The sequence below is a fragment of the Cryptomeria japonica genome, chromosome 9 (assembly GCF_030272615.1).
Source record: "Cryptomeria japonica chromosome 9, Sugi_1.0, whole genome shotgun sequence".
Taxonomy (NCBI): domain Eukaryota; kingdom Viridiplantae; phylum Streptophyta; class Pinopsida; order Cupressales; family Cupressaceae; genus Cryptomeria; species Cryptomeria japonica.
Genome location: NC_081413.1, coordinates 547,893,936 through 547,913,854, shown reverse-complemented (window position 1 = coordinate 547,913,854; position 19,919 = coordinate 547,893,936). Strand labels below are relative to the sequence as shown.

Sequence of the window (19,919 nt, the reverse complement as noted above, 5' to 3'; positions counted from 1 at the left end):
TGTAAGCCTCTATTGGATTTTTCCAAACTTATTCATTAGCCTTACATTTCCTTTTTCACTTGTGATGATGATATCAACCCCACACCTAGCCCATGACCCTACTTGTCAAGCTCATCCTTTTGTAAACCATCTACGTTTACACACAGAATCTATTAGATTCAATAGATTAAGGCATTGGTCTTGATGTTGTAACACCCCCATTCTAGAGAAGTTGTCATGGAGCTTATGTATCACATGAAGATGCTCTAATATTGTGATCTTTCCACCTCAATTTTGCAGATCCAATTTCAATGTCAAAAGAGCTAGCTTCCACCCTTGATAAGAAGATGAAATACAAGTACCAAAATACAATCTCGCCTTCTTCAATAGATTCTAACATTGAGGAGATCAAGGATACAAAGATAGGGTATGTTGTTATGCCTGAGTTTATCAAGAGAATTAAAAATTCATCATCACGAGGCATGCAACAACTTCTCAATAATCATATTCACCTGGTGTCATCTTTTCTAGTGACTACTTTGGAACCAGAATTTGTTCTTGCTTGCATGTCTCATTTGATAAAGAAATAACAACCATCAAGAATGATGATGGTAAAGTGATTATCAGATTGGATTCGAAAACTATTGATAAGATTTTCAAGGTTCCAACTCCTCCCACACATGCCAACATCACCATGGAGAAATCTTAAGCTCGCTATAATCAGAATGAGGAATTTTGTGATAGAACATCAATACCAATTGCTTTTGAATACAAGAGCCATGACTACCAGGTGATGTAAGCTCTATCAGATTGATTTTAAAAAGATTAATGATATGATCACTCTCCTCAACAAAATCAAAGGATTGAAAAAATTTAATGTATTTGACACATGGATGTACAAGTACATATCCATTATGAAAAAGGGTGTTCAAAAAATCTTCTGGGGTGAACAGATCGGTGATGTTGTGAACAACTTTAATAGGTGCCCACTACTCTCACATTCTATATGAATTCATACTTGGTCTACATTGCAACTTCATTCAGACGGTTTCCCGATCTCACCACTAAGAGTGATAGAACAAAAGTACTGGTATGGACATATTATGACAAATTGACCATGAAGACAAGAAAACATCATTATATAAGGGTTTAGGATGCCTTCTATGGTATGTACATTTGTTCCTTTAACAAAACACTTAAGAAGAGAAGAGTGTCAAAAGCTACATGGAATAAGGTCAATGAGTATGGGTCCCTTTTCCTACAATTTCCTACCTTTACCCAAATGAGAGTAGGTTGTTTTGATGATCAACCATATATGCTCCCAAGGTACCCCATAGATTAGATTATCTTGATAGAGCATTCATGTAAAGCAATAAATTTACCATAAAGTAGGTTTTATCATATCTACTCATAATCCTCTTGTCATTGGGAGGTATTCATTGACAAACTCTTCCAGAGATAAATCTATGGAAAAAGAACTTCAGAAGATCAAATTGAAAAAATTCAAGATTAGAAGACATTTTGATTACAGGGGTATGAAAGATAAGATAAAAAGGGCTTTCACTCATGTGCATCTCATTGAATACATTTGAATAGATCTTCGAAGGGAAGAGGATATCAAAAGAATAGATTATAGTAGGCTCACTTTGGAGAAAATTGTTGATCTAGATTTGGCTAATATCCCATAAGGCATGGTAGGTGATGAAGAGGTGGTTGATCCAATCTATGAACAACAAAAGATTGTGAAAACTCCTCTTCCTCCCATTCACTAGTCTCAGAAGGAGTGCATATCCATCAAGGAATTTTTTCAAACTATTTTGGCCAATATTAATGCCTGGTTGAGAAAAAAAGGCATAAATATGAAGAAGTGCAAAACTAGGTTAGAGGATGATACAACAGGGTCAATTGGTCGAAAATATGAAGAACAAGGAAGATACCTCTTCTTCCAAGGGGACCAAGATTAAGATCAATATTGGAAAAGCCAAGAATAGATCCCAACAAGGAAGACCTAATAAATGGAAAAGAACAGATTGAAGAACAAGATGATGGTCAAGGTGAATAGGATCAAGCAGAAAAAATACAAGAATCTCCAATTGTCTTGAGTTCAAGACCTACCCCTGGAGATGTTTCCCAAGTGTCCACTCTTGTAAGTGTTCCCAAATTCCCTTTCAATACCAATGTTGATAGTTTTTCTATAGTAATGGTGACTCTTATAGTACCTATTGTATCTACTAAGGTTGTTTCTTCCTCAGCTACCAAGTCCATCCTAGAGACTCCACAAGATAATCTAGATAGTGTATTTGATTCCTACACCTCATATCCAAACTTGTCAGGTATATCTACTTCCACTATCATTTACTTTGACAAGTTCAAGTTTGAATCCCTGTCTCATGTAACAACAAAGCATATCCCTGCTGTAGTACAAATTGATGCCCCACCCATAGTGTCAACTATAATGCAGACACAATCTATCCCTTCACAAACTATAGTTGAAGATAATCAAGTTGATTCTTGTAATGGTGAAAAATTAGGGTTTCCACCACTAGATGTAATAGAAACAACTCATTTTAGGCGTAGGTACCATTACATTAAAGATGGGTGAACCTAATAGATCTAGCCTCAAATCAACAAGGATAGGGCTGAGAAATCCTATTAGATTCACTAGGTTTTGAGTTGATTCCCTCTTTTAAGTTGAATTGTGAAAATGTTGAAATTAGGGTAAATATGTTGGAATTGAAGTAAAAATGCATAAACAGTGAGCTACAGTCATTGGATCGAGCGAAAAACTTAGATTTGAGCAATGTAAGAGTATTCTTGGATCTATTCCTAGAAGGAGCTCTTGAAATGTTGGGACTAAAACGCCCATCACTCTGGTCCTTCGCACTTTTCGACATCCAAAGGGGGACCTCCTTCAAAGCTTTTTCTCATCAGGTATTTATTTATAGTGAGTTAGCGCACTTTTCGACATCCAAAGGGGGACCTGTTCATCTCTATAAATAAAGCCAATTCTGAAGATTATAGCTTCATACATGTTCCTATGCATAATAGAGAAGAAAAAATGGTTGGGAATAGGGTTTTTCCTTAAGTGAAACCAAAGTTTTGGAATTAACCATTAAATAGAAATTAAATGTAATTGAATTACAATAATGGAAATGGTCTCCTTTTGAGGGAGATGCTTAATAATGTCTAGAAACACCAATAATGTACCTTTTAATGGAGTTTTGTTTTTCTCCACAAGGAATTAGGGTTTCATGAAATCTTCCTAAACATAGAACATGAATGCCAACTCTAATGCTTGAATCTTGACCTTACATATGCTACAATGCTTGAGTCTTGGCCTTACTTTTGCTCCAATGCTTGAAAGAAGATTGTTTTCTTTCTCACTTGAATTTGAATGCTTGATTTCTTGAATTAATTGCATGAATCTCTTAGGTGGTTCTCAAAATGAGAGGGGTAGACCTCCTTTTATACTTTTTTGTTGAAAAAATAATAATTTTTAGACATGAGCTGACACAGGATCTAGGTCCCCGCCAAAATTATGTTACTATTAAGGGACCCCAAAATGGGCCCTGATTAGGAGGACCAAAGTGCTAGCACCCTAGTCTTGACCAATCAGGGACCAAGAAAAGATGGGCGGGAGATGTGCATTCTGAAAATTATATTTGCATGGTGTGAACAAAATTAGGGCTCTAATTAGGCCTTGGGACATGAACGCCAAGGTGAGGGCCCAAATGAGGACAAAATTGTAAGGGAGTACAATTTAGGATGCTACAATTCCTTCAATCTTCCTTCATGGCTAAGGACAATAACTCGTAAAAGGAAGAAGCGAGAGATTTCACCAGATGATTTTGATTTCAAACAACTTGTTCTTGCCATGTCTAAGGTAACCAAGAGGCCCAAAATTGTTTCAAGGGTTAGGGTGGATAAAAATAAGATGAAATACATTGAGGTGGCAAAGCCAACTTTGGATAAGCCTGATGAGGAGATGCAACCTATAGATTATAAAATCTCAAGAGTTGAGCTTGGAAAACAGACACATGATGGTACCAAGAATGACGTACAAGAGTCGGTGGCTTCATTTATTCAAAGGTATGATGAGCTTAAGGAGAAGAAAGATCAATTGTAGGAACAAAATGAACTTCTTGTTTTAGTGCTTTTGAAAATCACTAAATCCATTGAAGTGGTTGATCCATTGTCATCTTCCATTGATAAGGAATATATCAAGAAGACTGAAAGGGTCAAAGATAAAGCAAAGGCAATAGATTCTTGGGCAAACATGTTGTTACAACAAAACACTCAACTCGTGAAAGTAACTCTTCGAATGTTGAGGGATTTGGATGCACTTAAATCTAGAATGAAAGACGCACATGAGGCTTTGTCTCAAGACTTGAAATCTCAAGAATAAGATTTGAAAGCTTGGCTCAAATTTACAGACTTCAAATTGGATATATTGTGTGACTATGGTGTATTATCCTCTAGAAAGCAATGTGTTGAGTGTAAGGAACTTGTGGCCAACAAAGATGAGGTTATTGAAGATTGATTAAAGATGTGGAATCAACCCTTGAGCCATTTGTTGAAGATGAGCAAGATATTCTTGCCACATTTGAAAAAGTTTCATGTGGATTAATAGATGAAAACAATAAATTGATGTTTGAAGATACAATGCTTTCCAAATTCAGTTCATTAGTTCATACAGAAATTGAAGCTAATCATTTTTCCTTAACCTCTATTGATAAGTTGATAAGTCTCCAGATATTCCTAAAAAAAATGCAAGATGTTTTAAGGAAATACAAGGTTTCTTTCACCAGTTACAGAGATGTTGTTACTAGAGTTACAACTGTAGCAAGCCACACCTTTGGGCCAAATGATGATGAGATACAAGACTCATTATGTAAATTTGCAGAGTTTATGGCCAAGAATGAAGATTGAGATGAAGTACCCTATATTATTTAATCATTTTTCCATGCTTTCTAGGAAGTAGTTTTCAAGTTATTTTTTGACATATTACATGAAAAGCTAGAATTTGTAATTACATGTAATCATGTTACAAGTCAAAATATTTTAGGACTTGTAATGTTGAATAAGTCAAAATTAGTTAGAAATCTCCCACTTTTTTCTCATAGCCCATCACCTATATATAGGAGGGATCTCTTTGTAAATATGGATCTATTAGCATTGCAACAAAACTCTGTCAAATTGTGTAGCATCTTGAGACTTTGTGCTTATTTCGTGAAACATTTTTCAAGTGCCTAAAGGAGTATTTGTGCCTTCAAACTTTGTGTTGAAGCATTATTTCTTATGAGTGCATTGTTCTTCTGTCAATGCAATTATATGACCTTAAATTTATTTGAAGTGTGTTGGTGTAATTATTTATTCATGTTGGATATTATTACACCTTACTTAAGTTTACTTAGGTACATGCATATCATAGTAGTTTTCATATGATAAACTTGGGTGTTTGTGCCACATTGGGATAGTGTGTTGTAGGAGATTTCCACCTTTAATGGTGTGATCTTGTTATTACTTTATCATATCCACTTATTGTGGGATGATAATTCCACCTTCGGTGGGTGATCCACCTCATGTGGAATATTTTATTGTTTCTCCTACCTACCACACCTATTTCCTACCTACCCTTGTTTCTCATTGAGCCACATGTCATGTTTGTGTGCTCACATATCCATATAGCCTTGCCTATATAAGTGGGCTCATAATCATTGTATGCAACTTTGATGATCTATCTATTTATGAGAATACAATTTATTCTTGTCCTATATTTTGTCTCTCTATTTTGTACTTTTCATTGAGCTCTTGATCTTGGCAAAATATCACATGGTATCAGAACCTAAAGGGATTCATTGATTAGTCTTTTGGAGACATTTTGGAGGCTTCAATTTTTGGATTTGGGGATCTTCATTTTTGGGGGGTGTTCTACATCGATTTGGACATCACGGTTGATCTAGGAGGTCGTTTCCATAAATTTTGAGTATAAACTCGGCCATACTTGGTGAAGGAAAAAAAATCTCCTATTCTTGTATATTGTACAGATTTATAAAAAATAAATAAAAATTCATTTTTCTGCGAATTTTTTTTCTAATTTTTATAATTTTTAAAAAATTTGCAATTTTTTCAATTTTTGAAAAATGTTTATTTAAAACAAACAAATCATTTTTTTTTGGTTTTTACAGGGGGGTTTCCCCACCCCCCCGACACCGTACTATGTAATAAAATTTATGCAAGGTCTTCATTATTTATGACAACCCTCGTTGTACCACCATCTATCGCCCACTGCAACTCCTCTGCACGCCGACCTTCCCGCCGGCTACACCTCCCTCCCGACCCTCAGTGCCTTTCTCCTGATCCCCGTCATGTTGTGCCCTACCGGCCCTCACAACCTCTCCCGGTCGTTCACGCTCCCGCCCCGACTGTGTTCTCCCTGTCGCCAATGACCAACAGTTTTCCTCTCGCCGACGACCATCCGCTACTCTAGGTGTTTCTTGATAGACCGACGTCAACGACCCGCCACCATTTGCACCTCCGGTGCCCTTCCCTCACCACATGGGCTTCCGACTGCCACTGCCACACAGATCATCTGTCACCCCTCCACGCAAACTATACGGTTAGGCCATCATCCAACTCAGCAGGCACAGTCATCGTGCCACGTAAGCTGACACATCATCATCCGTATGCCAATCAGCATTGCCATGTCATCGCACTGACCAGTAATATTCTACCACATGTCAAGTTCGTACGATACAGACAATTCCGCAGGAAGAGAGGTGATGGTTTTCTGATGGTCATACAACCATCAATTTTAAGATAGTTAAATGATGACATTAACTTGCATCATCATTTTTTGAAAATTTTGGAGCCCCCTTTCATTTGGCTTTTTTATTTCACAGTCCGACTTCAGGAGGTCGTATCTTGCACATTTTTGCTCCATTTTTGGTGCAATGTTTTTTATTTGGGCTATTTTTTTGTTCTCTTCGCAGTGGTGGAGGAATTTTCTGATTTGATGGACATATTTTTCACAATTTGCAATTTTTGATGACTGTACCTGTTTAATCCCCAATTTTGCAACTTTAGAGGCTTCGTTTGGGGTCATATGACCTCCTTTTCAGGTATCATTTTTTTTAAGTGCATAATTTTTTGTCTACTTTTATAATCTACCATTAGTTTGCAGTGATTTTGAGTATAAATTGTACTTTTAGTATTTGGTCATTTTTGGCCTATTTGGTACTTGTATTTTGCTTGGATCTTAGTTTGGATCACTTGCAGTATTGTTTGGAGTCTCTAATGGCCTATTTGAGGTAGTTGTAAGATTGAAATCAGAAGTCTACCTTGCCTTGTTTTGCAAGTGGCTAATTGTATACACACTAAATATAAAGTGCCAAATCATCATTTTTTTGGGGGGGGGGGGTTTCTTGATTGAGTAATTTGGGGGGGTGTCTTGTATGATTGTGCCTCTCTCTATCTTGTGTTTTTTTCATTTTGGTGCTATGGGTTCTCCTTCCACTTTTAACTCCTCATAATTATGCATCATGGAAGATAAAGACATGGAGTAAACTAATGGAAAAATGACTCATTCATTATGTAAATGGAACTAGAATAGCACCACCTGATCCTAAGGTTGATCCTAATGCTCAAATTGAATGGCTCACTAAGAATGCTATGGCACTTGGAACTCTTAGAAAGTATGTATCAGATGACCTCATTTTTCACATTGATAAGTGTACTACAATCAAAGAGGCTTGGGATATTTATGACAAATTGTATGGCCAAGTTGATGAGATTAAGGGCTACAAGCTTGATAGTGAACTCACAACATTGGATCCCAAGGATTTTGATACAATCCAAGATTATGTCACAAAAGAAAATGAGCTAAGAGCAAAGCTAAAGGATTGTGGAATTGACAAAAAGGATGCTCAATTGGTTTATAACTTGTTGGACAAGCTTCCATTAGAGTATGTAGCCTTTGTATATAGCTTTCACACCCATAGGTTAGCTCAAGGTTCCTCATACACTTCTCCCTCATTTGATGCCTTCACAAAGATGTTGATACTTGAGCAATCTAAGTTGACTAAGATGGGGATTCTCAAATCTTCAAAGTCACAAGCTTTGGTGGCTAATAAAGGGAATCAAAGCAATCAAGGAAAAGGAAAGAACCAAAAGAAACCTAAGTCTAAACCACAACAAGATGGAGAACAATCATCCTCTCCACAACAAGGTGATTCTACATCCTCGCCTAAGAGGAAATCTAAGGATAATCTTTTTTGTGCATATCGCAAGAAGTCGAGACATGATGAACATCGTTGTACAAGAAAGATATTGATGAGTTTAAGAATCTTCTTGAGAAGATCAAAATCACTTTGCCTTCTAGGATGTCTACATCGACTTCTTCTTCAAAAGAAAAGGATCACTCTTTTGGGACAGATAAAGGAAAGGATCACTCTTTTGGGACATATAAAGGAAAGGGACAAGCTCTTTGTGCTACTACAAGTAATGATTTAGGGAGATGGCTTCTAGATTCAAGGTTCTCTCATCATATGGCAACTTCATAGTCTATGTTCTCTTCATTTGAGCCTTGCCACATGTCATAGATTTTGATGGGCAATCATACATACATGGATGTGATTGGGAAAGGATCCATTGCCACTAAGGATAACTCCTTCAATGATGTGTTGTGTGTACCCGACTTGACAAACAATCTTCTTTCCATCTATCAAATCACGCATGGGGAAACTAAGAAAACTATGGAGTTTACACCTTATTCACTTATTATTAGAGACTTGGAGACTAGAGCTATCATTGCAACTGTAGTGGTTGATCATGCATCTCGGTTGTACTCCTTTTCACATTTTGGTCCTACTGATGAGCTTGATTCTTCACATGATGATTTGGATTTTGAGGAGAACTTTGGGTACTTGAACTTGGGGATTCTCACATGTGACCCCGTTCTTGAGCCTTGCATTTCATCTCCTCCTATTGATATCACATCACCTATTGCACCTGGTGATGTAGGTAGTGTGCCAGTTTTGCCTTCTTGTGATTTGGTGCAGCAAGATATTCCATATCTTCCAGCTTCAGTTGATTGGGATGCCTACTTGACAGACATTGTAGGTTTGTTTGCAGAGTCCTACATTGCAGATTTGGGAGACATCATTGATGACATTCATCTTCTCTTTGATGAAGATGATCCTTCTTCGATTGTTGCGAGGGAACACTCTAACCCTCTTGTGCATTCTCTACATGATCACTCTTTAGAGGTTGACATGATTATGGATACTTTTGTATAGCAGTTGGAGGAGGTCTCTTTATCTTTTGAGACATGTGAGTCTTTGGGACTTTTTCTACATTCATCTCCACTATATCTTGGAGTACCTTTTTCAGCAGTGTGAAGCAGATCACCACCTTTGGAGGGGGTATCTTTCAGCATTGACATGGGGACACTTGAGCAGTTTTCAGAGACTTCATTCATCATGAGTTCTTTTACATCTTCCCTTCATGATTGGGGAGACTTAATAGATACACCTTTGGTTTTGTTTCTTCCTAAGGTGAGAAACGTTGTTTGACATTCATGGAGCAGTTTCTTCATTCATCTTCGAGCTTCTACCATTAGTGCATATTCTACATTGAGGGGAGGCGACCTAGTCTCTCTTCTTTCTCTTCTTCTCTCATATGGGGGGGGGACATTTTCCTCACACGAGTTTTTGTCCTTCTCATACTTCTTTGAGAGTTCCTTTGTATAAAGTTTTCATCTCTCTTTTTGGGGGAGGGTTTTTTTCCCTTTGGGTTTTTCTCTCTTTCCCTGGTTTATGAGAGATTGCATTGGTTTGTGTGCATTTGAACATGGGTACCTAACATGGCCTAGTAGTCAGGACCCATCTTGCATTGCTTAGTTGCATTGTAGACTTAAGTGCATTCCCCTAAGTTGCACTTAAGGGGGGGTGTTGGTGTAATTATTTATTCATGTTGGATATTATTACACCTTACTTAAGTGTACTTAGGTACATGCATATCATAGTAGTTTGCATATGAGAAACTTGGGTGTTTGTGCCACATTGGGATGGTGTGTTGTAGGAGATTTCCACCTTTTATGGTGTGATCTTGTTATTACTTTATCATATCCACTTATTGTGGGATGATAATTCCACCTTTGGTGGGTGATCCACCTCATGTGGAATATTTTATTGTTTCTCCTACCTACCACACCTATTTCCTGCCTACCCTTGTTTCTCATTGAGCCACATGTCATGTTTGTGTGCTCACATATCCATATAGCCTTGCCTATATAAGCGGGCTCATATTCATTGTATGTAACTTTGATGATCTATCTATTGATGAGAATACGGTTTGTTCTTGTCCTATATTTTGTCTCTCTATTTTGTACTTTTCATTGAGCTCTTGATGTTGGCAAAATCTCACAAACTGTTATTGTTGCGAGTTTTAAAAGATGTTTGAATTTGATATCTACAAGTCTTTGAGCTACAAGATCAAGTTTGGAAATTGGAAGTCTGAGTCAAGAGAGAAAATTCAGATAAGTCTTTGAGCTACAAATTTTCTATCTCGTATGTTTTAGGTGATATTATATCTGAAAGTATTTGTGCTTCAATATAGTATTATCTTTGTTATTAGAATTAGATAAGAAATTGTGAAATTATTTGTGCTACACAAGTTTCTAAGTTGTATTAATTGCACTGGTACATTGTTAGGTTGTCCTTTAGCTCAACCTAATAACTCTTTATCGGTTATTATTGCTCATGCTACTATTTTGAAAATTCCAAGTATTTTGAGAAGTAAACCCTTTTATTCTAAAAAAAGAGAATAAGGAAACATTCATTCTGAAAGAGAGAATTGAATGATTGCAATGCCCTTGGATAGAATAGATAGTTGATTTTAGAATAGACACTAGTTCCCTAAGTAGAAAGGCAGTAAGAAGGCAACCTCCTCTTTGTGAGGAGAGATTTAAACTCACATACAGTGGCTAAAACTCACATTTTGTAAACCTTTATAGTTTACAAAATTTTGAACCAATAGATATAATTATCATGATTTTTATTTCTTTTTTTTTGTTGACAATGCAATATTTAAATCTTGTATCTATCTACAAAAGAGGGATTTAATGTATACATGGGGTCTAAATTTTTGACAGGCTAGAAATCATGTCAATCATTAGATTTATGATATTTTATCTATTTTTTCTAGTTTTATCTTATTTTTATACACTTACCACAAAATATATTTTACAATAACCATTTTGCCTTGCATTAGGGAAAGAGACTCAACCTTCAACGCTTAAATTTCATATTAGATACAACTATATACTAGAGAGGTACTTATTGTCAAATGTTATACTTCTATTGCAAGATAATGTATGATAACGAGTTGAGCATATGCCTTTTTGAACAATGTTTTCTTTTTTTTATTTGTTCAGTTATCTTCGTTGTGGTAATCATGCTACTCAAAGGTATATAACCTTTCATTTAACAATGCATTGTGATTGAGTTAATCCCACAATTTACCTCCAACTTTACTTATAATTAGATAAATCATTTTATTTTCATCTTGTCACCTAATAAATTCAAGGTAGCTTGAAAGAAAGTGTTTAGTTATAATTTTGTTTATCTATATATTCCTTGCTTTTGTCACAATGTTCTTTTAATGCAAATAACCCAATAAAATAATGCAACTATGGGTTACTTTATTATAAGAATATTATTCCAATCAAGGAAAACTTACTCATGTTCCATATTTAAACTTTGAATCAGTTACAATGCTTCTTTTCTCCCCATAGAAGAGTTGTAATATGGGTTGCATATATTTTATTTAAACTTAAGTTAAAAAATAACACCCTTCAAAAAATGGACTCAAAAGGTTCATAGACCAAATCTTTACCAAGATCATAACATTAAAATGCAGTGAATGTCAAAACAAATGAGAAAGACTTGCTCTCCACCTTACCATATTAGCATCATGAAGACTCATGGGCACTAACCAAACCCTCAAGCAAGAATGAAAACTTATGTCACTATTATGTTAAATGGTAGTGATTTATTCACATAAAACATCTACTTATTTTGCATATACACCATTCTAAAATTCTCTCTAAGCCATCTCTTTTGTATCATAGATACATAGGGCAAGCAACTCTACCAAAAAATAAGCATAGAAAAGGGAAAGAAACTTATCTCTTCACAAGATCTATATTTTGATCTCCATCTCCATGTGAAAGAACCTCTTCCTCTCATCAAACTCTCTCCTCTCATCTCTTACAAAACAAGAATTATCCCAAAGGAGAAGTTGGTAGTGCTCAAATCCTAATTCTTCATGAGCTATATAGGAATTCAAAACCAACACTTTCTCCCACAAGTGCTCTCACATGTGTGAGACCTTGGGATGTGTGGAGTGTACTTATACACTCTTTTCAATACTACCTACAAGGTGGTTCACAAATGTGTGATCCTTGTGCCAATCTCATGTTTACTAATGAACTTTGGGGAGTGGGAGGTTGAGAGTGACAAGTCACTCTTCCCAAGCCCCCACACTTCAAACTCACCACATTCATAAATGTGGACTTTTGAGGAGTCATGTCATACACCAGGGACAAGGTCACATGTCCAAAGGGTCCCCATCTCATAATTATAGGCCCTAGGAATCTTGCTTGATGAAGAACGTAAAACATTAATTCATAATCTAGTCATTCACAAACCTAGAAAAATCTTTACCATAGATCAAGAACTCCATACATCGATAATACAAATAATTTTAGCATAATCTATATATATTTTCAATTAATAAAGAAACCATTTAAATTACATAAATGGATATCAAAACACTTGACAATTTTGTTTATACACCACCATCTCATTGCACTATAAACATCACTCATGATGTTAATGTCCTAAGTAAGCATTCATATTTCTCATATCAAATCATATCTCCAAGAGGTTGAAATTATCCACTTTTTACCATCTTTAGCTAACATTAAATAGTTAATCCACATCACAATATCTTATAATCAGAATAATAATCACAATAATGATTCATTACTCACAAAAAGACTTACACATTGAGATTTACGAGGATCAACAATCATTGGTGCCTCTTCATAAATTTTCTTGTGCCATTCTTTTATTTGTATAAGGCGGTTAGCCTTTAAAAGAAAGGTACTCCAAGAAATCACATAAACATAGGAGATGGATTTTTGGCCATCCCATAGTGGTCCCACTTGCCACCCTCATCTGCACAATAAGATTCCCCAACACATCTACTCCCCTAGAGTATGGCAATTTAGCGATTGTATGTTACAACACCTATGCCATCAATTTACAATAAATAAGGTAAGTGTTATTCATTACGTATAAGTTTATAAATCAGAATATAAAAATATTGTAAGCTATTTGATATCTACACAAATTTCAACAAAGTAATGACATAAAACATAAGATAGACCCTAAGAAAGTCTAGGGAGGGGAAAATCCAATAATAAAGCACTTTATCAATGATTAAACAAATATACAAGATTATAACAGTCTACAAATTATTTGTAAATTAATATCCAAGTCTTTCACACTACTTTAGAGGCAAACTAAATGTTCAAAACTATAGTAAAAGTCACATACAATCTCCATCCCAAGCCATCAATATATAGGCCAAAGATATTTTAGAAACTACTAATTGTTTCCCAAAACTATAAGATCAAATTATGAACCAAACTTTGGTCCAATTTGTCCAAGTTGGACACATGTGCACCATCCACATGGATCCTCTCAAAATAGTTTTGGGATTGTGTCATACACCTTGCAAGTCTTAATGTTTGGATTATTTATTTATTTCTTAATTTGTTAATTTTAAGTGCACTCGTAGAAAGGGTGTCCCACATATTACTTGCCCATTCTACCATGTGTATTATTTAGAATGACATTATAAGCATGTATGAATTTCTATGATGCTCATAAGAGCATGTAAAACCAAGGTTACAAAGTGGATTTTAAAGAATATTGGCCATGTTTATGGTGCATATTATAAAGCATCTTGGAAAAGTAGTAAAATGACAAAATGGAGCATCCAAATTCAATGGTAGGTTATGACACTCGAATGACATAGTAGATAATATGTTAAGTATAGCATGTTGACCCAACACAAGCTACATGTTACAATTTATGTTTCAGGAGGCTAGATGCCATACTTGGTATGTCAATAAGGTTTCTAAAAGCCACTTGTGGTCTCTTTTCTTTTGGAGTCTACATATATTTTGGTGGTCTAGATTGAAGTTGTTAGAGAGTGTGATGCAATGAGGGGTCATTGCTATCGAATTTCCCCAAAAGAGGCAAAGATGTTGTGATCACAATGAAAGTATACGAATCAAATATTATATTGCAACAAATTTTGTTGGAATGCATTGCTTCAAGTGATTTTTTACCCAAAAAGAGTCTTCCTAACCCACATTTATATGTCTCCTTTATGTATTATATTTTTCTCTTCTTCTCACATTCTATTTTATTTATAAATGTTGTTCATGTCATTATGCTACTAAAAATGCTTCACACCTTAATTATCATAGATTCTCTTACACATTTTAAGATGAGATGTTTTCACATATGCTAAAAACATACAATATGTATAACTTCTAATCATCACATCTCTCGCTCCTATTCACTTCAACCAAACATAAGAGGGCTCCAACTAAGTATAATCTCAAGTGTATAAGCTAACTACTAGAAGCAGAAATTCCCATAACCATAACCATCTTGAATCATCTAAGTTTCTCTATGTTCACGAGTTTCATCAATGCTTGTGTGGCATCCATTATTTCCTTCGAAATTTGAATATAATGATACTTATAATTCACTATTTTTCTTAACTCAAGTCCATCCTATTATCAAATAGTGTACTTAGAAGTTCCAAAGTTACAATTAACTATATTAACATGTTGTATACATTCCAAAAAATAAATGTTCCAAAAATAGAAGGACAATTGAGATATTCAATTACTTTTCTTGATAGTTATTTTTTATACTTGAAATTTTTTCTTTTCTAATAATTAGTAAAAGCTCTATGTTCATATAGCTATTTTTTATAGTTGAAATTTTTTCTTTTCTAATATTAGTAAAAGCTCTATGTTCATAAGTTTTATCAAGGCAAGTGCAATATTCACCAAATTAGAGACATTCCCCTATCAAATATCTTTTCTAATTCAAATCAATCAATCCCTATACATCCACATATCAAATAGTTTACATCCCTCTATCAAATCTCTTTTTTAATTTAAATCAATCAATCCCTATACATCCATATATCAAATATCAATGAACTATATCAAATATTAATAAACTATGAGATCATCTTGTAACTGTAATCATTTTTTATAAAGCATAACAAACAATAATAATGAAAATCACATATTGAATTACTGATACCACATCCTAAAGAACTATTTTAAAACATAATTAAATTCCTCTCCCTCTAAATACTCAATAGTTTCATGTACATCTCCTCCACATGAAAAAAAAAACATTGAAATTTATACCAGAAATCTTATTGTAAGATTTAAAAATGAACTCCCTTTCGGTGTTAACAGGGCATAGCATCCCATATTCAACCACTTGATTACACAGCCCAAAAAAACAAATGAACTCTTCAATTATACAATTCCATGTTTTCAATCTCTTTTAAAAAAGATGAAACAACAGAAAAGTTTGATTCAAGATCAAATAACATCACTTAATAATTGCAAATTAATCGCACACAGAAATGAATCGTAAAATCAGAACATTTTCCTATCAATAACAAGGCCATTTCTGAACACTGTTAAATCAAATCGCATTATAGATCTTCGAAACAACGAACATTAAACATTAATCAACCACAGCGAGCATAATTAAGCTACAAATCCATTTTGCCACAAAGAAAACCAAATCAGACACCATTTAGTTTCAGAAAAAATACAGTTAAAGCAAAGAGCCCAGTTCTATGTAGTATGTACTATCTCAACCTTGCTTCACCATACACAGATCATTGTTTGCTACGTAGGCATAATTTACATGTATAAAACAAACCATGATAGCTTTTAAAGATAGACATTAAAAATAAAACACACTTATGGATTCCATATAAAAGTCTTTATTTAACCATATGTTTTACTACAGAATAAATGTTTCAGAGCTTAGACTAGTCTTGCGAGCTAGGACACCAGTTCTAACTTCTACAGACTCAACTAGAAATAAGAAAGGAGATATATGAGACCATGACACAACTTTAAAGCCAAAAAAAGGAAACACAGAGAGTTCGCATCAGCCACTACACAACGAGACCATGACACAATCTAAAATCCACCACGAAGACGAAGAACCAGATGTAGGGTTGACTCTTTCTGAATATTATAATCCGCCAGAGTACGACCATCTTCAAGTTGTTTTCCTGCAAAGATCAGCCTCTGCTGGTCGGGAGGAATACCTTCCTTGTCCTGGATTTTCGCCTTAACATTATCAATGGTGTCAGAGCTCTCAACTTCTAGGGTGATGGTCTTTCCAGTAAGAGTTTTGACAAAGATTTGCATACCTCCCCTCAAGCGGAGCACAAGATGAAGCGTGGATTCCTTCTGAATGTTATAATCAGCCAATGTTCTACCATCTTCAAGCTGTTTTCCAGCAAAGATGAGCCTCTGCTGGTCTGGGGGAATTCCCTCCTTGTCTTGAATCTTGGCCTTCACATTGTCGATAGTGTCTGAGCTTTCCACTTCAAGAGTAATGGTCTTTCCAGTTAGAGTTTTAACAAAGATTTGCATACCTCCCCTCAGACGGAGAACTAAATGGAGTGTGGACTCCTTTTGGATGTTGTAATCCGCTAAGGTCCGCCCATCCTCAAGCTGCTTCCCGGCAAATATAAGCCTCTGCTGATCTGGTGGAATACCTTCCTTATCCTGGATCTTGGCTTTCACATTATCAATAGTGTCAGAGCTTTCAACTTCTAGTGTGATAGTTTTCCCAGTAAGTGTTTTGACAAAGATTTGCATTCCTCCCCTCAGACGAAGCACAAGATGGAGAGTGGACTCCTTCTGAATGTTATAATCAGCCAAAGTTCTACCATCTTCAAGTTGTTTTCCAGCAAAGATGAGCCTTTGCTGGTCAGGGGGAATACCCTCCTTGTCCTGAATCTTGCTCTTCACATTGTCAATAGTGTCTGAGCTCTCCACTTCAAGGGTAATGGTTTTTCCAGTAAGGGTTTTAACAAAGATTTGCATTCCTCCCCTAAGACGGAGGACAAGGTGCAGGGTGGATTCCTTTTGGATGTTGTAATCAGCAAGGGTCCGTCCGTCCTCAAGCTGCTTTCCCGCAAAGATAAGCCTCTGCTGGTCTGGTGGGATGCCTTCCTTATCCTGGATCTTGGCCTTGACATTATCAATGGTGTCAGAGCTCTCAACTTCTAAAGTGATGGTCTTCCCAGTTAGGGTTTTAACAAAGATCTGCATACCTCCCCTCAGCCGGAGCACAAGATGGAGTGTAGATTCCTTTTGAATGTTATAATCAGCTAATGTTCTACCATCTTCAAGTTGTTTTCCGGCAAAAATGAGCCTTTGCTGGTCAGGGGGAATTCCCTCCTTGTCTTGAATCTTTGCCTTCACATTGTCGATTGTGTCTGAGCTTTCCACTTCAAGAGTAATGGTCTTTCCGGTCAGGGTTTTAACAAAGATTTGCATTCCTCCCCTGAGACGGAGAACCAGGTGGAGTGTGGATTCCTTTTGGATGTTGTAATCCGCAAGGGTTCGTCCATCCTCAAGCTGCTTTCCAGCAAATATAAGCCTCTGCTGGTCTGGGGGAATGCCTTCCTTGTCTTGGATCTTAGCTTTAACATTGTCAATAGTGTCTGAGCTCTCAACTTCTAGAGTGATGGTTTTGCCAGTAAGAGTTTTCACAAAAATCTGCATTTTCAAGTATAAAAGCAAACCTCAACTAATAACCTGCAATATAACAATAATCCATGTTAACTTTCAATTCTACATTTACTTATAAAAAGGACTGTGAAGCTCCAAAACCAATATCTTCCAACATCACAAGGGCAAAATGAAAAATTAATAAATATATAATTAATTGTGTATTTATCATGACTTATCACATCATTACAAATAATTTTTCATCTTTCATTTTAGGTCATAGAAATCCTACAATGAAATTGAAATAGTAGCATTGAAATAGAAAATCCCATAATGTGCTTCTCTGTTACAAGCCTACTACCTTTAGAATGTTTTTTCAAATGTTTCTGTTAAAGGTTTTTTACTAAAGGATGTCATTACAAAAACGCTAATATCAACTCAGGAGCTGATGTTTCCAAAACACCTAGTAGTTGAAGATTGCTACCTATCACATATATTTATTTTGTTCTAAAAACAAATAGTTTTCTATCTTTCTTTTAGGTCATAGAAATCCTACAATGAAATAGAAATAATAGCATTGAAATAGAAAATCTCATAATGGGATTCTCTGTTACAAGTCCGCTACCTTTAGATGTTTTTTCAAATGTTTCTGTTAGAAACGAAAGGCCATAAAAAAAACTTTTTACTAAACGATGTCAGTACAAACATGCTAATGCCAACTCAGGATCTGATGTTTCCAAAACACTAGTAGTTAAAGATTGCTACCTAGTAACTACAGCGACATCTGTCAAAAAGAAACGAAAATGCCCTAGCATATCAAGAAAAATAAAAATGAAACTAAAATCAAATATTAAAATTACATAGAAATAAACTTGCTACTCTTCAAAACATATAATGAAGGCTGTGCCGCCTAAAAAAGTATATTATAAAAGGTTAAATTCCTGAAGAAAATATGTCAGATTCAGATACACAGACAACCGACCAATTCATACGCTACATCAAATTCCATTTTACACATATTTTATTAAACAAGTATGTCCTAGTTTTAAAATAAACCCAACTGTGATTCAACAATATGCCAAAACGGGTAAAAAAAAGCGCATAACCTTCACCGAGAACTACTTAGAGATAGGGCACAGGGATCAAGCCACTCGTGGCGACCTACTATTTATTCGTTATAACATATTAAGAATATGTCAAGCCACTCGTGGATAGACACAGTATGGAATTCAGCATAAAAATTCTTCTACAAAAATTTTCTAAAATCTCTCACATTTATTGAACCGTGAAAACCATATATTTTAAGCACCAAAAAATAAGAAGCAAAAGGCTTAAAGTAAAATTGTAACCCTAAGAAACTTCACATCTCATACAAATCCTCCAAGTAAATTCGCTCTGATTAACAATGAAACCCTTTCGACAAAAGCACAAACTTACACCGATGTTTGATAAGAAAAGAACAAACCCTAACCCTCTTTTCACCATCACAAAAAGAAGAACAATACCTATGCCAGTTTTCACCATTAAAAGCAAAAACACAAACCCCCACATATCAAGAACATGAAAAGATTTTTTAAGAGAGACTACCTGTAATCAAAAGCCTTCTCCAAATCGCTTATGATCAAGGCAGAGAATAAAAGACAGTAGGAATGGAAATAAAATGGTGAAAGACTGCTATTTATAGGCAGTTGAGGAGACGCGAGCCGACCAACCGTCGAGATCCCCAATAAAATTTTGTTATTTTTTTCTGGTTTTTTTTAAGTTGTTCAATAATATTTAAAACTAACAGAATCTAAATAGAAGATGCATATTATTATTATTATATTATGTTATATTAACTAATTAATATAAATATTTTAAATATATCTATCTAAAAACTTCTAGAAATATTTATTGAATAAAAATTTAAATGCAGGCATCAATCATCTTTAAGATATATGTTTTTAATATATATATTTATTAAGATACATATCATATATCTATTCTTATTTTTAGAGTATATTTAATATTTTAATATATTTGTATTTATTAATATAGATAATAGAATATTATTAAGATATTCAATACA

At 35.2% G+C, this 19,919-nt stretch overlaps 1 protein-coding gene across 1 annotated transcript in view; it reads right to left on the bottom strand.

Moving 5' to 3' along the window:
- LOC131060986 (polyubiquitin) overlaps window positions 1-19,594 on the bottom strand; it is a 97,658-nt gene extending 78,064 nt beyond the window's left edge. Inside the window, exons 1-2 of the mRNA XM_059211084.1 lie at window positions 19,439-19,594; window positions 16,435-17,938 (exon numbers count right to left, since the gene is read on the bottom strand). Of these exons, the coding sequence (XP_059067067.1) occupies window positions 16,435-17,905 (1,471 nt within the window). The 5' untranslated portion in view covers window positions 17,906-17,938; window positions 19,439-19,594. The remainder of the gene's footprint in view (window positions 1-16,434; window positions 17,939-19,438) is intronic.
- Window positions 19,595-19,919: the final 325 nt, after the last annotated feature.